General features: G+C 43.5%; 1 protein-coding gene across 1 annotated transcript; it reads left to right on the top strand.

Moving 5' to 3' along the window:
- The first annotated feature begins 449 nt into the window (after positions 1–449).
- AMDHD1 (amidohydrolase domain containing 1) lies at positions 450–17,819 on the top strand. Its single transcript, XM_019446491.2, has 9 exons — positions 450–677; positions 1,909–2,015; positions 3,662–3,726; positions 5,911–6,188; positions 8,427–8,652; positions 11,053–11,177; positions 15,051–15,144; positions 15,724–15,884; positions 16,748–17,819. The coding sequence occupies exons 1-9, from the start codon at positions 541–543 to the stop codon at positions 16,833–16,835; spliced, it is 1,281 nt and encodes a 426-aa protein (XP_019302036.2). The 5' UTR covers positions 450–540; the 3' UTR covers positions 16,836–17,819.
- The last annotated feature ends 5,335 nt before the right edge of the window (positions 17,820–23,154 follow it).

Raw genomic sequence — 23,154 nt, 5'->3', positions numbered from 1 at the left:
CCCGCGGCCCGTCGCGTCCCAGTCGGCTGGCCAGAGGTTCCCCGACACTGCGCCTCCCGGCTCTCTGTGCCTGATTCCCGCACCTACCCCTGAGCAGAGGTTTTCCCCCATTCGGCCCCATCTGGGCGCCCTTGCCCCTCGGTGACTCCCTCAGCGACTCGCCTGGCCACGTGATCGACGAAGCCCACCCTTCTCTCTCCCGGTGACCCAGCTTCAGTTTCCTAATCTGGAGAATAGGGACAACAGTCTCCACATTTACTCGGAAAATAAGAGGGCGACCAAAAAAACACAAGAGATTCCATGATAACATTTATTACTAATCCTCATTCGGGTTGTTGGCACAGGCACTGCAGCTGCGACGGTCTGGGGGTGGGGGGAAGGCGCGCGTTCCCAGCGGATTGGGAAGGCGGTGGCTTAGAGCGCCCGCCCCGGCTCCACCCTCCCTGCCCCGGGCGCGGCCCGCCCACCCGCACCCTCCTCCGCCGGCTAGCCAGCCGCACGAGCTCCGCGGCCACCTGGAGACCCGCGGCGCGCGGCGACATGGCGGGCGGCCACCGCCTCCTGCTGGAGAACGCGCAGCAAGTGGTGATGGTGTGCGCCCGCGGCGAGCGCTTCCTGGCGCGGGACGCGCTGCACAGCCTGGCCGTGCTGGAGGGCGCCAGCCTGGTGGTGGGCACGTAAGTGGCCGCGCGCTGGGGGGACCGGCTTGGCCCCCTTTCCCTAACTTGTGCGCTCTGGAGGCAACCGGGGAAAAAAAAGCTTTCCGGCATCCAGAGAGCCATTGCAGGCCTGTCTTTTAGGCACCTGTTGCTACCTACCTTGTGTGACAGCTTCCGGTTGCCGTTTGGTGAAAAAACGCTCTCAAGCTGAACCCCACGCCCTCCCTGCCCCCTATCTCCAGATCTTTGGAATCTGCATCTCTGCGGTGGAGTTCTGGGACTTTAAGTTTTTACAAAACACTCTCCAGCCCTTTGTACACTAAAGCTTGAGCACCACGGAAGACGTTCAGATAGTGATGGTTTGGGGTGATAGGAAGTTAAGATTCAGCTACCAAAAAAAGGGGACATTTTCAGTTTTCACTAAGCTTCTGTGCTTCCTGCAATGACGTGAGTAAAAGAAGAGCCAAAGTTTGGGAGGGTGAGCCTGCAGTGGGAATGGAGTTTGGATGCCTGTTTGAATTGGAGAGCGCCACGGCATCGCGATTGCGCAAGATGGGCTGGGCCCTTATCTGAGGCTGCTTAGGGTTGTGTAAGAGTCCAGCTTTTAGGGACTGTGTGTTTTATTTTTAATTAACAAAGTGATAAAAAAAAAAAACAAACAACATTCCCAGTGTTATTGCTAAAAATTAGTTAAAAGCATAACAGAACCGCACAGAGGTAGGAATCCAGAGCTAATTGATGGCCGTACTCTCTAGAATCCAGAGGCCCTAGTATCTTGCTCTCCTGTGCACAACCCTCTTTCTCACTCACTTCATCACCCAAGATGGCTGCTCCGCCTCTCCTTATGGTGTCCACCTTCCAGATAGTAGGAAATAGGATGAGAAAAAAAATCGTTTTGGTTACAATTTAGTCACATGGGCCACACCCGGCTGATGAGAAACCCATAAATGTAGTCTTCATTCTGGGTGGTCATGTGTTCAGCTAAAATTTAGGAATCTAGCGCTGTGGGGGAAAGGGAACACTGATCTTACCAGACAACTGGCAATCTCTGTACACATGATTTGGCTTTTTGCCTTGCATGTGGCTAGAGTCTTTTTTTTTTTTTTTTTTCAAAGACACAGATGCAAGTAGGAAATACAACAAATGTTGACTGATACCAAAACACATGGGCAACATAGTTTAAATCATTAGTCAGCTTTTCCACAGTATTTCCCCAAACTTTAGTAATTATTTCTTGATTTTTATTCAGGGATGGGTTTATAAAAGCCATTGGTCGGGCTGATGCTATCCAAACACTGTTTTCTGAAGAAACGTTTGAAGAAAGAATTGACTGTTCTGGGAAATGCATCTTGCCAGGTATTAACCTCTTTTTCAGTAAAGCCCTGCATCCGGTTTTAGTAACATAAAGAAGAGTAGCAGCTTGTTTTAAATAGGGTCTCAAAATAATACTAAAATATAATAGCTACTGTGCATTGAATTTCTACTATTGAATGTCTAAGCTGCTTTACAAACATGTTTTCATCTTGAATCCTTACGACTGCCCTGTAAAGTATCATTATCTATATGTTACACATTAGAAAGCTCCAGTTTAGGGATGAAATATCTTACCCAAGATTGCTGGACAGGTAAAGGGCAAGCTGGGAATCAAACATTCATTCACTTCACTTCTTCCCACTCACATGCTAGAGAGAAACCAGCTGTGGTGTGTTTAGGTTCAAAGGCTGTTGGAAGAACTTTACTAGTCTATTTCATATGGGAGGCAGATAGGGCAAACTGCTGTTTCTAATACCAGAATATACTCTAAATTTACAGAGAGTGTGAAACAACACATCTCTAGGCAGAAAAGTGTGTGTGTGTGTGTGGGGGGGGGGGGGATCCTTAGAGATTTCACTGAAGTTTATTTAAATCTTTAATGATTGACAACAAAATCAGTTTGTTAACCATCATCTCCTACATAATGTTCTATGGCTTCATGAAATCATCTGAAGCAAGTTTCACAAATTTTGAGTTCTATACAAAACATAGAGGCTAAAATTTACATTTTAAAAATGTATACTATGTATACCTGATAGAACTTCTACCTTCTGGCTCTTGGGAGTCAGGAACTAAAGTCAGAGTGAAACCTTATGAAAACAAGCAGAAAATAGTAGAACGCAATCTGAATAGAGATTCTTGATTTTAGTCCAATCAGAACTATTTATGAATGAGACTTTTAATCCACAAGGTATTCAAAATATTCTGGAAAGACACACTTTACTGAGTTAGACCTGGATAAACAAACAATCCAAATGATTGCTTTATAGTTTCTCTTCAGTTAAGCTACATTTCTTTTTTTTTTATTTAAAAAAATTTTTTTTATGTTTATTCATTTTTGAAAGACAGAGACAGAGCACAAGCAGGGTTGGGGCGGAGAGAGAGGGGGACACAGAATCTGAAGCAGGCTCCAGACTCTGAGCTGTCAGCACAGAGCCTGAGGCGGGGCTCGGACCACAGACCGTGAGATCATGACCTGAGCCGAAGTCGGACGCTCAACCGACTGAGCCACCCAGGCGCCCCTACATTTCTTTTTTTGAAGAAAGATTCATATTTCTGATTTCATATTTTTCCTTCTCAAAGTTGGGAGGGATTGTATTCTGTTTTCACACCCACGTTATTCCTTGGTGATACAGTCCTTGGTTTTGCTGAACTAATAGCTATGACATCCTGTTTTAAAACAGGATGCTTAGTGAGCATGGGCTTAGTGGGCAGAAGAAGCTGTGTTTCTTTATTGGATATACTCGTCATGCTGAGTCACCCTCCTCCATTAGAGGCTTCTAGACCGGCCATGCAGAGAGGCTTCCTTCCTCTTGGTGGAGGAAACCATACAAATTCTTCTTCCTCCATCATCCTCCAAGATGGCTGGCCATCACCTGCTTTCCCAAGAGTGGTTCGAGATAGTCTGCCTACTATCTAAGGGCTTTCTATTTCTCAGATTTAAAAATGATTTGATTTATTGGTTACAGGTTTGGTGGATGCACACACACATCCAGTCTGGGCTGGTGAAAGAGTTCACGAGTTTGCAATGAAGGTAACTGCAGTAAATGATGGCACATCAAAATAAGGCACAAATACAGACACGTCTTTTTCTAAAGAGTGGTTAGGCTATCAAGCTTTGCAACAACATATGTCTACATTTCTTTTTAATGGATATTTTTTACTGACCTGGACTATGGAAAATAAATTACAACAAAACTGACTTATAACTGTCCAAATCTTTATACTATGCATAGGGCCAGCAATCTTTAGGTATGATAGTTTTCAAAAATTTTTAGCTGTAGAATCCTTATGTATGTATGTATGTATGTGTGTTTTTTGTTTGTTTGTTTTAGACTCCTCCTTTTAAAACAGAGCTGGGCTGCCTTTTTCTACTAGTTTCTCCTCTCTTTCCCTTCCCCCATTTCACCTCTCCACCCCTACTAGCCTTTGGAGGGGCTCCAGGAAACAGTTTGAAATTCACCATTCATTGGTTCCAACTTGGAAAAATATATTGCTAATCATAAAAAATAAAATAAGTCTTGTATTTTTTTTCCCTGAAAAATGAGACTTATTAAGAAATAGAAGGTGTCTTCTGTGTCACAACTCATTAATTAGCCGTGGTCAGCCCTCACATCCCTGGTTGGAACCATTTTCACATTGTTTCTTTCTAATAGATTTTATTTTTTAGAGAAGTTTTGGGTTCATGGCAAAATTGAGTGGGAGGTACAAAGATTTCCCATATACGTCCTGACCCCATACATGCACAGCCTGCCCCATTATCAACATCCCCCACCAGAGTGGTACCTTTGTTACAATTGATGAGCCTACACTGACGCATCATTATTATGCAGAGTCCATAGTTACTAGTGTTCTCTCATGGTGCTGCATGTTCTATGAGTTTGGACAAATGTGTAATGACACGTAACCACCCTTATAGTATCATACAGAGGGGTTTCACTGCCCTAAAGTTTCTCTGTGCTCTGCCTATTCATCCCTTTCCCCGCCAACCCCTGAGAGCCAATAGTCACTGATCTTTTTACTGTTTCCTTAGTGTTGCCTTTTCCAGAATATCATATAGTTGGAATCATATAGTATGTAGCCTTTTCAGACTGGCTTCTTTCACTTAACAGTATGCATTTAAGGTTCTTCCATCTCTTTTCTTCACATTGGTTTTTAAGTGTACATCCTAACAGCTAAGAAATTTCTTCAGATATTGTGTACCTTCTTCAACACATAAGAGCTGTTTTTGTTTTGTTTCAGTTTTGCTTTTGAGAGAGAGAGAGAGACAGAACCAGCAGGGAAGGAGCAGAGAGAGAGGGGGACAGAGGATCCAAAGCAGGCTCTGTGCTGACAGCAGTGAGCCTGATGCAGGGATTGAACTCACAAACCGTGAGATCATGACCTGAGCCAAAGTTGGACGCCTAACCGACTGAGCCACCCAGGCGCCCCACACACTAGAGCTGTTTTTAAGACTTCTTTATTAAAGCACAGAATTTCAGAGCCAAAAAAACAATCCTAGAGATTTGCAGTCCAAACATCTCATTACATAGATGGGGAACGTGAGGCCCAGAAAAGGGATGGCTGTTGAGTGAGTTCACCAGCTCGCCATGGCAGAACCCAGATGAAAAACTCTGACAGGGGGATCCCAGGTTGGCATACTTTGTTTGCACCACACTTCTTGCTGCCTAGAGTAACTGGAGCCCAGTGGGATCCCAGGAAGAGCTTCTCTGCTTGAGTCACAGAGGTCAGGCCCCAAACTCTAGTGGCCAGATACTGAGAGGTGGAAACCCCCCTGGGTCTCTTTAGTAGATGTTTGGAATAGCTGCAGTGGGGTTCCCAAATTGTCTAAGCTTTGTTTTCTCATCCATAGATGCTACAGATAGACAGAGTCTTAGCTGGCACACATTGGGGCCAACTGGGTTATTAAAATACTGAAATACTCGTGGGCTGGTTGGTAAATTGTTGCTGCTGCCTGAGATTGGAAGTGCTCCCCACCACATCTCCCATTTCTGCCACCCCAGTCCTTCCTGAGGTACCCATGTTCCTTCGGCCCCTCCATCACCCGGGCAGAGTAGGGGCTTCCACGGCTATGTGTCCCAGCATCCTTTCCCATCTGCCGGTGTCCCTGACATATCAGTTGTTAAATTATTTTGAATATCACCCCTGGAGGTAGGCTCTGTGGACCTGCCTGCAACCTCGTGCCTGTGCCCGGCCTAAGGGTGAGCCCTGTGTTCAGTTGGCAGGAGCCACGTACATGGAAATTCACCAGGCTGGAGGAGGCATCAACTTCACTGTGGAGCACACGCGCCAAGCCTCGGAGGAGGAGCTATTCTGCTCCTTTCAGCAGCGGTTGCAGTGCATGATGAGGGCGGGCACCACACTGGTGGAGTGCAAGAGCGGATACGGCCTCAACCTGGAGACGGAGCTCAAGATGCTGCGTGTGATTGAGCGCGCTCGGCGCCAGGGGCCCATCGGGATCTCGGCCACTTACTGCGGGGCTCACTCAGTGCCAAAGTAACCTCAACCTGGGGCACCCAGCTTTGATTTGGGGCATTGACAACAGAGAAGGAAGGGGGCAGGTGGTGCCTCAGTGGGGATACATTCTCATGGGAGTGGAGGTGAATCCACGCTTTAGTTCTTGCAGAAGAGTCCGGTAGAAGACATTAGAGAGGTGTTCTGATTCTAATAGACATCTCATGCTGGTGGTTTTAGGAAGGCGATCCCCACCGGACCTATCAGTTTGCTAGTCCCTTAATGATGAAGGAGGAAGACATGTTCAAAACTCTTTCAGTTAACAAAAAGCAATGCCCCCCAACCCTTATAGATCCTTTAAAATGACAGATGCTACTGTAAATAGTTGCCCGTGACAGCATAATCACACATTACAGATTCAGAGAAACACTCTGTAGGAGATAGATCACATCTGTAAGGCAAGAAGACTCAGAATGGTTTTTAATTTTGTTCATCTGTTTACTTGTTTAGCACCAAACATGTTTTCTTGTTGTAAATGTTTTTTTAGCTTTACCTTTATCCAAAAAGTTTCTCCTATATGGGAGAATTATGCCCCTTTCTGCCTTCGTACTTTATCTGTCCTGAAATTTCTAGACCCAAAAGCCCGCAGTTCTAGAACTAAAAGGTCCAAAGAAATCCAGGACTTGACAATTAACAGGGCAAAGTCTTAGTGCAGTTTTGAGTTTTGATAATGTAGATACATAAGTGCCACAGGCTTACAGAAATTATTTGAAAGTTTAATAATTTATATATTTTTACATTTATTCACTTTTGTGTATTTGAAAAACAAGTTTAATGTGAATTTTTGGTTTATCATTTTTAATCAGAGAAAATTTAAAAATTAACATTAAATTTATTATTTAAAATTCACAGAACTAATTAAGTTGAAACATAAATACTTAATATTTCCAATGATGCTTTTGTATGTGTTTAGCATTTCTACTTCTGAGGTTATTATTAAAGCTTAAAACTGCACTAAAACTTTTGGGACATCTGTCTACAGAAAATGGATTTTTAATTTTTCCCCAAATGGAACATAAGGTGGATGAAAGGCAGTGTAACATGGTAGAGAAGTCTCAGGCTTTGGAGCCATACCAGACCTGGGTTTGAATCCAGCTTGGCTACTTTCCCACTGGGTGATTTTGAGGGCATCACTTAACTCTTTTGAGAATTGGTAAAGCAGTGAGAGAACACACTATCTATATGATTGTCTTGAGAATTGGAAACAATATACGTAAGTGCCTGTCTCCTCATGGTCCACCTCTGTCTTCCTACCAAAATGGTTTTTGTGGAACAAGAGACTTTTATGTTCCAAATATAGGGCTAAAGTGTAAAAATTTTTTAAATGTTTTTTTATTCTCTTTTGAGAGACAGAGAGTGAGCAGAGGAGGGGCAGAGAGAGAGGGAGACACAGAATCTGAATCAGGCTCCAGGCTCTGAGCTGTCAGCACAGAGCCCGATAAGGGGCTCGAACCCACAGACTGTGAGATGATGACCTGAGACAAAGTCAGACGCTTAACCAACTAAGCCACCCAGGTACCCCATATAGTGCTAAAGTTTTACGGAATGTTCTCCATCTGCTAATGAGTCTCTGAGGTCTACATCTTGATCCCCAAAGATACATACAGCCTGAGCCTCAGAGTATGCCAAATGACGGCTAAATAGCATGTCCAAAGTTGTGTAGCCAGCAAATAGTAGAGCTCTGTGTCTGTCTGACTTCAGAAGCCCAGCCCTTTCTAATATATAACTATTTCAGAATCTTAGAAGTTCAGGGCCTCTCATGATCCTCTTTCCTCGTGGTTCCAAATGGTGAGATAGGAAGCCTTAGGCTGATGCTTCTAGAAATAGTGTGGAAGAAGAAAATGGCAGAGTGATTGCTAGGGCCCAGGTAGGGGGCCCTGCAGGTGCTTGTCAGGGAAGCATCCAGGATGCTCTCTAAGTGTCTTCGAAAAGAGTGTTTAGTTTCTCAGGCAGGGAGCCTTGCTGGCATTCTCAAAGGCAACATGGCTGAACCAGAATGGATGAGCCATTTGAGTCTCTGTGTCCAGGGTCTGTGTGTACAGAAATCTCGTCAATATCCCTGCTATAGCCCAATTGTTAAGACTCCTGAGTTATAGCTTTAATTATTTCTCTATCTTAGGGTCATTTGCCTACAGTTTGTCAGGTTCTTCAAGTGCCAGAAAAGCCTTTCTTCAATTAAAAAAATTGTTTTTCCCATGTAATCTCATTTTCTTCCCTCAGAGGAAAGACTGCTACAGAAGCTGCTGATGAAATCATCAATAACCACCTCCCAAAGCTGAAGGAGCTTGGCAGTCGTGGGGAAATACACGTGGACAATATAGATGTGTTCTGTGAGAAAGGCGTCTTTGATCTCAATTCCACCAGAAGGATTCTTCAAAGTGGAAAAGATCTAGGATTACAGATTAACTTTCATGGGGATGAACTCCATCCTATGAAGGCTGCTGAGGTGTGGTTGACCTTTGGCTTTTCCTTTGTCAAGACTCGTGCGGTGGAAAACTTCCTTAGTTTGTTCAGAGTTAGGAATAGCCTTTCGAAAAGATAGAGAATGGGAGAACTCGTTTGAACAATGCGAGGGCCGGTCTGGTTGAGACTTGGAATCGCTGACCTCTATTAGAAATTTACTTTTTTGCCGGCCATTTACTTTTATTATCACCTGCTGGTGGTATTAGTAGGAAGAGAAGTACCTTTGTGATCTTGTTTATCAAATTCAGAACATAGCTTGGTTGGAACACAAAGCTACACTGGCAGAGTCTACAAAGTTCACATGTGGCTTCCAGGGGTTTTCTGTGGCAGCCTCCAGGTGAATGTTGGTGGAGTGCCCCATTAGTAGTCACCGGATGATTTTCTGATCTGCATGTCTTGCTCAGATTCATTTATTCATGCTTTTAACAAATATTTGAGTGTGTGCCAGGCACTGTCCTAGGCACTGAGAATTCAGCAGTGAATAAAACAGACAAAATTCCCTCAGTTGTGAATCTAGATGTCACTCCTTTAAACCCTGGAGCAAAATAAATAACTGCCGTTGGGGCAAAAATACAGATGTGGATACTCCACATGTGTCTCAACGACAGCACATGTAATGTGATCTCTTAATATCACTTCCAAATCTTGTCCCGTGTTTCCTGCCCAGTGGATGACCCCATTTACCTATGTATTGCCTAAGCCAAAAAATTGGACATCACTTGGTCTCCTCCCCACCTTACCTGTCACATTTCAACCAATCTGCAAAAGCTCCCAGTTTATTTCCTGAATATCTCTCGGTTTACTTCTCTTCACCCTACTGCCTGGTTCAAACCACCATCAGCTCTCAGCTCCCGCAACAGCTTTTCTCCTTGCATCCACACTTCCTGCACTTCAATTCATTCCTTTAATCCATTCCCTACAGTGCATCGTATTTTCCTCTCTGTTGCTGAAAACCCCTGCAAGGCTCACGAGTGCTGGCAGGATGAATCCCAAACTCAGCACATGTAGACTTACCAGGATCCAGCTCTCGCTCACCTCCCATCTTCCCCTTTCTCTGCCCTCTTTACCATGAGCCAACCACAGTAAATAGTTTTAGTATACCTAATACCCCATGCCTCTGGATATGCTTTCTCTAATCTGAGTGTCCTTTGTCTGGCTCACTCTAACTCCCCTCCATGTTTCATCTTAGCTACCACTTCTCTGGGACCCTTCCCAGAGCTCTCCAAAAATGGGTTATAGTCCCTCCGTATGCTTGTCCCACTGTGTTCAAATTGCCTCTGTGATCCCTACTGGACCGTAAACACACTGAGGACTGTACCCACACCTTCACAGCCCTATCCCTGGGGGTTAGCACAATACCTGGCATACAGATGGCCTTTAGAGAGTAAATATTTGTTGAATGTTGAATGAATGTGAACTAGGTGGTCAACAAGATACTCTTGGTCATAGAGAGTGACTGGCCAGTTAAATCAATAGAGGTCAGTATCCAGGATGAACAAATCAAGTTTGGAAAAGTGAAGGTGATTCCAAAGTTGGAAAGAAACTCCCCCTGGGGAGCAAAGTCTGTCTATGGAACATTGGACTCTCCAGAAGCCCAAACCAAAATGTTATTAGACCTGAGCTCCTACTGATGTGGGGCCGGCTCTTTCCTGCCCTGGTGTGGGCATCGCTGCCTCCCTGGGCCATGGTGTAATGTCAAAAATTAGTCTACTTTCCTTGCCTTGGAGTGCTTACCATATCACCTTTCAGACTGGGGCAGTGTGTGTGTGTGTGTGTGTGTGTGTGTGTGTGTGTGTAAGGGGGGGGGATATGTCAAGCTGAGAAGAAACCCACTTTAATGCCATGTTCTCATTATTACTATAAGATTACCTCCTCTTGGTATTCCTCTGACAATCAAGCCCAGACTTTTCACCTGGAGAGACATCAAGCTCAAGTAGATATTCTCGAATTATACATACAATTCCATTTTTAAAGTTTGTTTTCTTAATTGATCTCTTTTCACTGAGTGCAATGCAATCCAATATACCTTTCTTTATGGTGTTTTTATGATGCTAAAAGAATCAGATTTTATTACCAATGTCACTCAATGTTCTATTCTGATCCATAAGATTCATGAAGTTTTCTTTTTTAGCAAATGCCTGAAGAATATCAGTAAGCCCTTATGTTTAAGAATAGTTTTTAAAGTAGCACACTAGCTCATTTTCAAGTGAATGTCCTTGACAAAGCCTTTACCCTTTTGGGGGCTTCTGTTTTCAAGAGGCAGTTGCCAAGAAATTTTCATAATAGAGTGCTGTTTATTTTTGCAGGGAAAACAATGTTCTGGCACTTTGTTGATTATTGTTGTTGGTGGTGAAACCTTTCTCTCTCTGCCCATTCTGCTTAGCTGGGAGCTGAGCTGGGAGCTCAGGCGATCAGTCACCTGGAAGAAGTGAGCGATGAAGGCATCGCTGCCATGGCAACGTCCAGGAGCTCCGCTGTCCTCCTGCCCACCACCGCCTACATGCTGAGGTGAGCTGCCCGTGCAAGCTTTGAGGATGCAGACCGAGATGCCTAAATAGTATTTCATTGCCCTTCCAAATTCCTGAAAAATGCAGATCAGGAAAACTGAGCCCATGGGAGATGCCAATTCTGGAGTCATGTACAGAGATGCATTATTCTGAGGAAAGAGCTTGGACCCAAATGGCGTTTGAGTGGTGGGATTATTGGGAAGAGTGGAGCTTTCTCATTCTTTTTTTCCCTCCTTTTTGGGATTTTCCAATTAAAAATCATGCATCACTTTTATCATTAGAAAACAATGTAATGGACTTTCTACTTAAAAAACATGCATAAGATGTTAGAGATATTTAGCAATATTCAGAATGTGAAGGAGCTGTTTTCTAAGAGGATGCAAGTAGGTACCACAATCTTCACAAATCCCGGAGGTGGGAGGAAAAAGGAGATGTCTAAGTATATTTTGTGAAATCTTCCCAGGAATTTTGCTGTTTGCCCTCTATGGATTGAATGCACCTAGTCCATAGTTCATCTTCATGACTGCCGTTTTGGACATTGGACCGTGTCTGGAGGCAGTTTTTGTTGTCATGACTAGGGGGCGCTGCTGGCATCTAGTGAGTAGAGGCCAGGGATGCACCTAAACATCCCCACAGTGCACAGAGCAGCCTCCCATCACAGAGAGTGGTCCTGCCCAAGAATTACCCAGCCACAATATGAACTGTGCTGGGATTGGGACACTCGGCCTTAGCGATTGAAAAGCCAGGCTTTGAGTAACCTTTATAAGAGAGAAGAAAGGAATATTGCAGTGCTTTTCTCAAATACAGTATGATTTATACACATATGTTAATATTATACATTTCTCTTATTATTACTATTCTCTTAATGTAAAGAGTAGACATAATGTAGATTACGACCAGGAAATATCAATCAGTAACCGTCCTTGGTATCTTGGCATTTACAGCAAGTCTCAGCAATCATCAACCGAAGTCATCAATCAATACTTAATCTGGTTAATTTTCCATCAACCAAGGAACACTTTTAACTCACTTTGAATCTCTTAAGATGGAACGAAACTCTGACACTTGAAGTATGAAGGGCAGCTCAGCAATAAAAGTCAGAGCTTTGTCCCGCTGCCAGAGGGGGCTGCCATCTGTGGTCACCGCAAGATGGGTTGGTCACGCAGTTTGGACAACAGGAAGAATCACAGACAAGGCCACACTTTTCTCTCTGGCTTCTCTGTTCTGGAATTTTTCTGATCTCTCCAACAGGAGCAATTTGCAGGGCTCCCTGCCATGCCCTGAATTCTCCCTCCTTTTTTTTCCCCCTCTATATGCTTATTTATTTTGAGAGAGAGAGAGAGACAGAGAGAGAGAGAGAGAGAGAGAGAGAGAGAGCGCACAAGTGGGGGAGGGGGGTGGAGAGAGAGGGGGATGCCATAATTCTCTCTCTTTTTTTCTCTCCAAATGTTTGTTTATTTTTGAGAGAGAGGGAGGGGGTGGGGAGAGAATGTGCACAAGCAGGATAGGGGCAGAGAGAGATGGGGACAGAGGATCTGAAGCGGGCTCTGTGCTGACAGCAGAGAGCTTGATGTGAGGCTTGAACTCATGAGCCATGAGATCATGAACTGAACCGAGGTCAGACGCTCAACCAACTGAGCCACCCCGGTGCCCCTGCCCTGAATTCTCTTGACTCTCATTTCCAGAGTAACAGTTGCCTTACGCTACTCAAGGACTTGCTGTAATCATTATTTTATGCATCTTTGTGTGTACTGTTTAAATTTATTCCGGATACATTCACCTTAGTTTTTCTGGCACTCCCTTGAGACTTCTACAGCCTCACTTTTGCTTTTTCTTTTTTTCTTTTTTTACCTCCTGAAGTATTTCTGGAAGGGGAGGGGAGGCCATCAGAATGAACCGTGGGGAAATTTTAAGCTCTACCTTTCCTCACCCTTATCTCTGCTTCACCCACCTCCTCTCATATATTATCCTAGTTGAGGAACATTATCCCAGGTCGTCCTGCAAATTGTCAGTCATAGACTGTGAATGTTTCAAGGACCTCAGTCTTGGCCAGTAAAACCTGTAGACTCTCAGCACAACCGATTTTGTCTGTCTTCCTCCCCCCGACACTGTGAGCCTGAGTAAATACTAGCGTAGAGTCTGATAGCTCAAGACTGCATCCCTAGGATGACCCGTGCCCCTTAATAAAGTGCCTGCCTGAGAAAGCCCAGCCTGACAGGGGAATTAAGTGTTTGTCCCAACAAAACCAGGCGACAGGAAGCTGGACCCCTGGACTTCCTCTTACAGCAGTAACTTTACAAAGCTTGCAATTGTAAATTCTTTCTCTGCTCCTTTTTTTTTTAATTAAAAATTTTTTTTAATCTTTATTTATTTTTGAGAGAGAGAGAGAGAGAGAGAGAGAGAGAGAGCAAGCAGGGAGGAACAGAGAGAGAGGGAGACACAGAATCCAAAGCAGGCTCCAGGCTCCGAGCTGTCAGTACAGAGCCCGACGTGGGGCTCAAACTCACCAACCATGAGATCATGACTTGAGCCGAAGTCGGACGTTCAACTGACTGAGCCATGCAGGTGCCCCTTTCTCTGCTCCTTTGAGATATAAATCTTCCACCACCCAAGCAGGATTGTCTCCTCAAGGACCTTAGAGCCCTCTCTTCAAAAGGCAAACATTCTGGAAGACAACTCTGTCCCTAGTTCCCAGCCTGGTGGGTACACTGCACCAGCTTATGCCCCTCCCTCTTTTTGTAAAGGTAGTGAAGTTTGTTTCTCCTCCAGAGAACAAACCAGTGCCCGTGAACAAACGCAGATCATACTGGCCCATCTCTCGTGCTTTTAGAAAATTTTCACTTCCCTGACTCTACTCAACTCCCTCTGCCCCTTTTTCCTCCTGATCTCCTCGTTCTTTCTTAAAACACCCAGTTAGCACTGCACAGATCAAAACAGTCCAGTCCACATAGGACTCTTTTCCCTTCTGCAATTGTTATTACTGAATACAGTTTGTCTTCAGCATTTTAACTAGTGTTTGGCTCTGTTTATCTCTGACATAACTTTTGTGTCATGTCCTGAAGAATAAATAATATCGTGCCAAGGAGGTCAGGGAGACATGTACCCTAGGAAGAAGCACAAATATTTTACCTATTAGATTCTTGGGCCTTCAGGATTTTAAAGGGCCACAAAAAATGTTCGAGACCCTTCCCCCCACCCCCTGCACAAGGAGGGAGAGAAATATGAATAAAAAATTGCAAAATTGAAGTTAATAGAAATAACATTTTTTAAAACTTCATTGTTTATATTTGGGAGTCAAAAAAAAGTTTGTTACATTTGAAAAAATTTAAGTTGTATTTTTCTTCCTTAGCAGGAATCTCTGGGTGTATATAAAGATTGCCAAAATAGGGGCACCTGGGTGGCTCAGTTTAAGTGCCGCCTCTTGATCTCAGCTCAGGTCACGATCTCAGGGGTTCGTGAATTCGATCCCCATCTAGCGGCTCTGTGCTAACAGCGTGGAGGCTGATTGGGATTCTCTCTCTCTGCCCCTCCCCTGCTTGCATGCATGTGTGCTCCCTCTCTCTCTTTCTTTCTCTCTCTCTCTCTAAGTGAATAAATAAACATTCAAAAAATTGCCAAAATGAACACTCCCAAATTAAAGAAGTTAAGCATAGCCAAGTCATTTCAAAAGCAGAATGATAAAAGTCAGAAGTCCTAGGCTTCCACATCACCATTAATCACTTAACCTTGAGTTTCTGTTTCTTCTTCCAGAACACAGAGGGGTTGGATATCTTAAGTCTGCTTCCATTCTGAACATCTAGTCTGCAGAAGCTCCACTTCCAGAGACTGACATCTTTTTTTTTTTTTTTTTTTTTTTTTTTCCCTCTTGTCTTAGACTGAAGCAACCTCGGGCTAGGAAGATGTTAGATGAAGGGGTAATCGTTGCTCTGGGCAGTGATTTCAACCCTAACGCATATTGCCTTTCAATGGTAATTATTTTTAATGTGTCTTTCTGAGCAGAGAATCAGTCTTCCACCAAGTGTATAAATAATTTAAAACTAGTTCACTAACTGCTAAAATGTTCCAAAGATCTAAAAAATGTTTTCCTGTGAAACAAGAAAAAAAGTGTAGACGACAGAATAATTGGATATTTCTGCCCCACATAAATGCCTCCAGGCATAGAGAGGGGAGAGAAAGTTCTACCTGCATAATTTTTTGATTCCGCCTTGGGCGTTGTGGTTTGACAATAGCTTATTCCTGTGTTGGAGGTTAGCACAAGCTCAAAGAAGTTTTAGTGAGTGAGTGTGGAGGGGAGCTTAGTGGTCTTGAAAAGTTGTGAATAAATACTCCATACGTGGCGGAGGTGGGGGTGGGAAATCTGTATTAATAAAGGGATCTTCTCCAAAGCATAAGAATCTTTACATGTGAATTATAACTTTTCTCATACTAGTTTAGCCAGTTCCTCCTATATATTTAATTTCCATTATTGGTTGTGCTGCGTTGAGAAATGTCCAGGTAGAAGTTGCCATTTTGTTACTTTCCTCTAACACTGTTCTTTCTTGCCTTAGCCAATGGTCATGCATCTGGCCTGTGTGAACATGAGAATGTCCATGCCTGAGGCCTTGGCGGCTGCCACTATCAATGCAGCTTATGCGCTGGGAAAATCTCACACACATGGATCTCTGGAAGTTGGTAAGCAGGGAGATCTCATTATCATCAATTCGTCCAGGTGAGTGCTCTCCCAACTGAACTAGTTTCTTTTATGCCCGTTGTAATATATAGACTGGGATTAAATGCCTTTTCTGCTAATTATTAGCATCAGGCTCTGTGTAGGCTCGGATGCCCCCCAATCTCCTTTATCATCATCCCTTTCTAACCAGAAAGTCTGCCTACAGATCCTAAACCACACAGAGGAGACCAGATTGTCCAGTGTTTTCATCTGTCTTACATCTTTCATAGATCGTCAGGTTTTTGTTCTGTTGACCTGGACTTGGGACTTGTGCCCCCCAGCACAAGTTTTTCTGCTGGAGTTCTGACCGATGCTTGTGCTGGGCACGCATGTCCCAGCTCTGGCTCGTCACCCTGGTTCTGATTCATTACCTCTCTGGCGTCTTCTCACTCCTACCAGATCCCCAAAGGCTTAAGTTTTCCCGCCCCTGGTTACTCACCCACAGCCTGCTGCTAATTGGGCCCCCAGTGTGACAACTGAGTCTTACTTTTCTGTCTTAAAGTTGTTAATCCTATGGCTCCTTGACCCTAGCCAGCCTATTGCAGTCCTTGGACTTCGTGTTCGACAGAAGAAAGAGGCTCTGTAATTCTACTCCTCACTCTCTCTATTGAAAATAATACTGATGTTACTTTTTGTACATCACTTAATAGGATCAAATATGTTAAGATCAAATACTTAAATAACATCATTAAACCGTATTTAAGTCGTAGACCGGTTATCATGTAATCTATTTTTTATAAAAGCCCAAATATCAATGACAAAGTATGAAGAAATTTTGAGAGAATGTATTTTTAAATTAGCATTTATTGACAAAGGGATAATTTTGGCTTGCATACATTAAAGTACGTTTGATTTCTTTCTAGATGGGAGCATTTGATTTACCAGTTTGGAGGCCATCACGAATTAATTGAATATGTTATAGCTAAAGGAAAAGTCATCTACAAAAAATGAAAGATCTGAAAGGAAAGAGAAGACTCTTCGACTGTATAAGTCAATGCAGTTGCAGTAAAAGTTAAAATACCATAGTAATTTACCAGGGTGATGTCAGATATATTTCAGTGCTTTGTTAATCCACTTGAAAAAACCAAGAGATAAATTTATTTTCTTTTAACATGTGTACCTGGACATATAAATAGGTAAATCAATTGGATCATAATCTTATAACATTAAATCATCTCACAGAGATTTGTTACAAATATTTTGAAGATTAATATGATGGAGTATCACCAGAATGCCTTTGTGGGGAAAGCAGGTTGGCAATTAGGTAGACATGGCTTGGAAATCCCATTTTATTTCTGCTTTTCAAGTTTCAGTTTTTAAACTACATTTAGTGAAAATTAGGGGATGGTGAGAAATCCAAGTGATATGCCTCAAACTAAGCACGTGTAGTCTTCTATAATAGGCTAGTCCTGGGGCGCCTGGGTGGCTCAGTCGGTTGAGCCTCCGACTTCGGCTCAGGTCATGATCTCGCGGTCCGTGAGTTCGAGCCCCGCGTCGGGCTCTGTGCTGACCGCTCAGAGCCTGGAGCCTGTTTCAGATTCTGTGTCTCCCTCTCTCTCTGACCCTCCCCCGTTCATGCTCTGTCTCTCTCTGTCTCAAAAATAAATAAACGTTAAAAAAAAAATAAAAAAAAAATAGGCTAGTCCTTTCCCCACATAGTTTGTCTTTATAGATGTTCTTTGAATGAATTAGTGTCTCCTATGGGAGGGTGTCCCTATATTTCTAATTTCTTCTCAATTCTAACAATAGAGCTGCACAACAGATTTCAAGGCTTGTCATTTTATACATGGGTACAGGGGCCTTCCTCGAAAGGATGCATTTTGACCAAATCCATTAATGTGACTTTTAAAAGTCATTTTTAAGTTTTTGATTGTTCACATTACAAATGTGTAACAAAATTTTTGTAGCTCTCAATAAATTTTGCAGTCACTATTATTGTTTCCAGCCCTGGAAGTAGATCAGTGGTATTATCTATTGCAGCTATTTGGGAGATGAACAAATTACATAATTACACATAAAGAAATAGTGGATGACTATATAAATCGGTGTTTCTAAAGCCCTATGAGTTTACTTGAAATATTTAATTTTTTAATTTATTTTAATTTATTTTTTTTATTTAAGAGAGAGTGCACCAGTGCGCATGAGCCGGAGTGGGGCGGTGGGGGGGGGGGGCGGTGCGGAGGAGGAGAGCGAGAATCTCAAGCAGGCTGAGATTCAAGCACCCTTCGAGCACAGGCTCAGTATGGAGTCTGACACAGGCTCCATCCCACAACCCTGAGATCATGGCTTGAGTTGAAATCAAGAGTCAAATGCTCAACCGACTGAGCCACCCAGGTGCCCCAACTTGAAATCTTTTTAAATGTTTGATCATCCTTATAATCACAACTGCATTATTAAACTTTGTCCTATTTATGAATAAATGATTTGAGAAGTAAATGTTAACCAAATTATCACCCATTTCAGGTTAATAAAGCCTGAATCAATGAGGCTTTACTGTATTCCATATATATTGAGCCAAAATACCCCTTGTTGGGAGGTTATGGGTAACATTGCACATTACTGTCGCTCCCTGATAGCATGGGGTCTTTGGAGCATTGTCCTTCATATGCTTGGTGAAGGAGTTTGAGGAGGTGTGGGAGATGGATGGTTGCTGTGGGTGATGCCTCCCCAATGACCAAGCACCTGCTCAGCAGTCGGAGTTTGGGATGCAGGCGATAGATATAAAGGCCAAAACTAAAGACTAGGTGTGTTTAGCACAGAAGTATATCTTTACGCCTATGGAATAAGAAGGAGAAGTGCACCCTATTTTCCCTCTAGGAGGCATTCACTTTAAACAAATAGCATTAATGTCTTTTTAAAATGAAAGAGAAGAGGATACCCACCCAGAACCGCCTTAGTCCTCCCGGGCCAGTGTCCTGTAAGCCCTAGCAACTTGGGATCCTGCTAGAAATGAGAACTTTGGCTTCCCTCCAGACCTGCTGAATCAGGATCTGTGTCTTAACCAGCCCCCAGGTTATTTGTACGGTAATTAAGTTCTGAAAAGTACTGCAGTCTAGACCCCTAGCGACACTGGCTTTCACACTGTGCCTCAAAACACAGTTTGCTTTTGCTGTTCCAGGCCTTGCATCACTGTTCCCTCTGCCTGGACTGCTTTCCCTCACTTCTCTATGTGGTAAATCTAGTCCCTCCACACCCCCACCATGCACCCATCCTCCATGATAGATTTAATAGCATTGTGGTTTTAACTGTCTTTCCCTTTAGAATGTTAAGTTAACAGAGGGCAGGGACCTTATCGTGCCCCAGGATCTAGTATGGTGACTGGTTCATAGCAGGTGATCAAGAAATGAATTAATGAACGGCTACACAAACATACTGATAGTCACAGTGAAAGTGACTTATTAAAACATACTAAGTAGACCACCCCAGGAAGGCAGTGATAAGGAAAATGTTCTGTGAATTGGAAAGAACATATGAATTCCTTAAGTTAATGCCAAAGAATGATGCTCATGGAGGAGTAAATTGTAAAAGTAAACCCAAAGAAACAGTTCCATGGTTGGGTGGGGAGCTGGGCTGCCATGTTTACCTTTGGGGGTTGGAAGGATGTTGATGAGAAAGAAAGGCTCCAAGACAGAACATTATGAAGTGTTCAGAAGATAGGTGATGAGCTTTCATAGAGCAGAGGGCTTGTGGGGAGCTAGGGCTGGCTCAGATTTCACAGGGCTTTGAATGTCACCTTCACTAGGAGGAACCTCATTCTTAAAGTCAGGAAAAGCCCCTGAAAATCTTTGAACAAGTTAGGACCAGGACAAGAATATTATAGAAAAAATTAATCTGGTTTTAGTGTACATAGTAGGCACTCAAACATTTGTTGTATGCGTGGATTCTGGCAAGACACCTTGAACAAGTCCTTTTGGTGGATAGAGTAGGAGGTATCGGGGCTAGAAGTGGAAAGCTCTTGCAGTGGCCCAGTAAGATGTCAAGATGCCTGCTCTGTGCTCCACACTGGGCTAGACCAATGTTTCTTTTCTCAGCCTTTTAAAACTATCAGGCCACCCCCCAAAATTAGATTTCTCCCTAAGGAGTAAGATTTCGTCAGATAGGGCTGAGCTTGGAAGACCATAAACCATCATAATATATAAGTTCTTTTGCATCTCAAGAACCAATTTTTGCCTCATCGTGCACAATTTCACCCCCACTGAATTGAGGGTGCACACACCAAATGCCGTGGGAGACAGGAGACAACATGGTATGCTGGAAGGAACACACATCTGGGACTTAACATCTGGGCTTTGATTTCTTCTTGAACTCTTCATCTGTAGAGGTTGGATTCCCTCCATCTCTGAAATTCTGACTCTAGACTGGGCCCTGCCTTCAGGGAATTTACAACCCAATTAGGGCAGTAAGACTGACATTAAAGAGTAGAATCAAAGCCAAAGTGTATTAAGAGCTGATTCTTCTAAAAGGAACTCGTGAAACACAATACTTTTAAAATTTAAACTGGTTTTGCCAGATATCCCCCCTGCCCCCAAAGCATGAGCATCTGGGTCTTTATTACAGTAAGCAGTAAAAGGATAAATTCAATGCCAGCCCCTGAGAGAGATTTTTTTCTGATGGGAAGTTATTCTGAAATACGAAGGCACATGTTTTCCAAGTGATTCTACTGCAGCTACTGCAGGAATCAAGAGCCTGGCACCCAACTGGTAGAAACCAGCAATGAGCCATCCGTGCTTGCTTACCCACCCTCCACATCTGAGGTGTTCTGTGCTGGTAGAGTTTTGCTTCCCCTACCATACATTAGCATGAGTTCTCATGCTCTCAATGACCTAGCATCTACTTACTTCCTAACCTTTCCATCTTGCTGCTTGCACAGTGCTATTGTTTGTTTAATCCTCTGGCCACTGCCTACCTAAAGCTATAAGCTGTGAGGGCAAAGACCAGGGCCATCTTGGTCACCCTTTGTTTAATGATTGAAATTGACCAAACGTAGAATTGGTTTCTTGGCATAAATGTCTTCTGACGTTGATGTTCAGCTTACATTTCTTCTTTTTCCTCCCTTCTCCCTCTGACTGCCATCACTCAAAACATAGTTCAGGGGCGCCTGGGTGGCGCAGTCGGTTAAGCGTCCGACTTCAGCCAGGTCACGATCTCGCGGTCTGTGAGTTCGAGCCCCGCGTCGGGCTCTGGGCTGATGGCTCGGAGCCTGGAGCCTGTTTCCGATTCTGTGTCTCCCTCTCTCTCTGCCCCTCCCCCGTTCATGCTCTGTCTCTCTCTGTCCCAAAAATAAATAAAAAATGTTGAAAAAAAAAATTAAAAAAAAAAAAATTAAAAAAAAAAAAACAAAAACATAGTTCAGTTACCTCTTCCAGGAAGCCTCCCTGATGATCCAAAGGTGTTGTGGTTATTGTACTTTCCTCTAGGACACACACTTGGCACATTAATTGGCCTTTCATGTCCCCAACTAGATGGAAAGTCTTCGAATAAAGGACTACATGTAATATTGATGTACCTTAGCCCCAGCACAGCACCTCAGAAATAGTAGCTGAGGTAGGGAAGATGCTTAACAGCTACAGATTTCAAGATCGGATGAAAATTGGCTTATAAAATAAGGAAGTATATTAGATCACCTTTGGAAATTCACCTGAAGGACAGGCTCCAGGACTGCTTTTTCCAGCAGCTCCTTAACATTGAAGACCCAGATTCCTTCCTTCCCTCTCTGCTTTGTCATCCCGTGTTGGCGTTACCCCAAGGCCAGATTCCCCAGTGGGTTGGACTGGCTGTCAACAGGCCTAGGTGTTCTACGCTTCCTCCTCATTTAAGTCAAATAGGTGGATGAGAAAGCCTGACTGCTGTGGCTCTCAGGAGAGAATGCTTTCTCAAGACCCCCAATAAAACTTGTCTCTGTCTCATTGGCCCAAATGCAACCTCAGCCATTTCTTGAACTAATCACCAAGCAAAGGAAATGTGGTATCTTGTGGACTCACCAGGCCTATGCTGTACGCTGAAACACGTTTCTTCCAACTCTTTTCCTGGCTTTGTTTTTTGGGTATATTTTTAACGTTTACATTTAATAAATTAATATCTTCAACTAAAGTAACACCCCAAATGCAAAATGATGCTATTCATAATTAGAAGGTTTAATCAAAATATAATAATCCAGTAACCAGATCCAGAAATGAGACTCAAGTTTAAAGTAGAAGTGAAGGGGCGCCTGGGTGGCACAGTCGGTTAAGCGTCCGACTTCAGCCAGGTCACGATCTCGCGGTCTGTGAGTTCGAGCCCCGCGTCAGGCTCTGGGCTGATGGCTCGTAGCCTGGAGCCTGTTTCCGATTCTGTGTCTCCCTCTCTCTCTGCCCCTCCCCCGTTCATGCTCTGTCTCTCTCTGTCCCAAAAATAAATTAAAAACGTTGAAAAAAAAAAAATTTAAAGTAGAAGTGAAAAGTATCTTGAATTGTTCAGGTTATGTTTTTGATTTCATGTATAGTGGTAAATTGTTACAGTAATGTTCTGCACATCACACGCCCATGCCATTGACTATTATTCTTCCAGATTGACTTGGGCTTGAGAATGTGACTTGCTTTGGCTGAAAGGACACTAGCAAGTATGGCAAAGTAGAGGCATAAAAGCCCTAGGGCTCTGGCTGCCCTGAGACAACAGGTGAAGCAGCTCAGATGACCTGCTGGGGAGGAAGTCACAGTACCATTAACTCTTGCTGCTACTCAGGGAGAAAGAGAAAGGATAAGGAATCAATTACACTTTCTAAAGACACTTTGTGTTAACATTCATTGATGAAATCTTTCAGAAACTCGATTAACTGCAGTTAGAATAGGCTTTCCCCAAAGAGGTGCTAAACTTTGTTATAAAAATCTAAGAATGTAGTGACAACATAAGTCAATTGAGACTGAGTTTATTCTGTGTTTACCTTGTACTCTCTTGGAGGCGTGTGATAATCAGTTGCTAACAGAGCTGTATCGAAAACTCCATAACAAAGTGCCCCAGCAGACGAAAGTGGCTCGTGGGAATCCAGCCCTCTCCAAACTGGAGTGAAGAGCCGTCATCGGACTGCTGGGTATACTGGCTCCGCTGCAGTTAGTGGCTAAGAATGAATAAACCTTACTCGTGCATGTTAAAACAACAACGCCAAGAACAACATTTCAGTAAACAGGTTCTCAGCACATTTTTTTGGTCACTGAATTGCTGTAGGCAACAGTTTTCACTTCTGTCTCTGCCTTTCCTATGGACAGGTGCAATCTAAAAAGTGAAAACTCTATTG

Source organism: Panthera pardus, unplaced genomic scaffold (assembly GCF_024362965.1).
Source record: "Panthera pardus isolate Hobbes unplaced genomic scaffold, ASM2436296v1 HiC_scaffold_6, whole genome shotgun sequence".
Lineage (NCBI taxonomy): Eukaryota > Metazoa > Chordata > Mammalia > Carnivora > Felidae > Panthera > Panthera pardus.
This window is presented reverse-complemented; position numbering and strand designations above follow the sequence as displayed.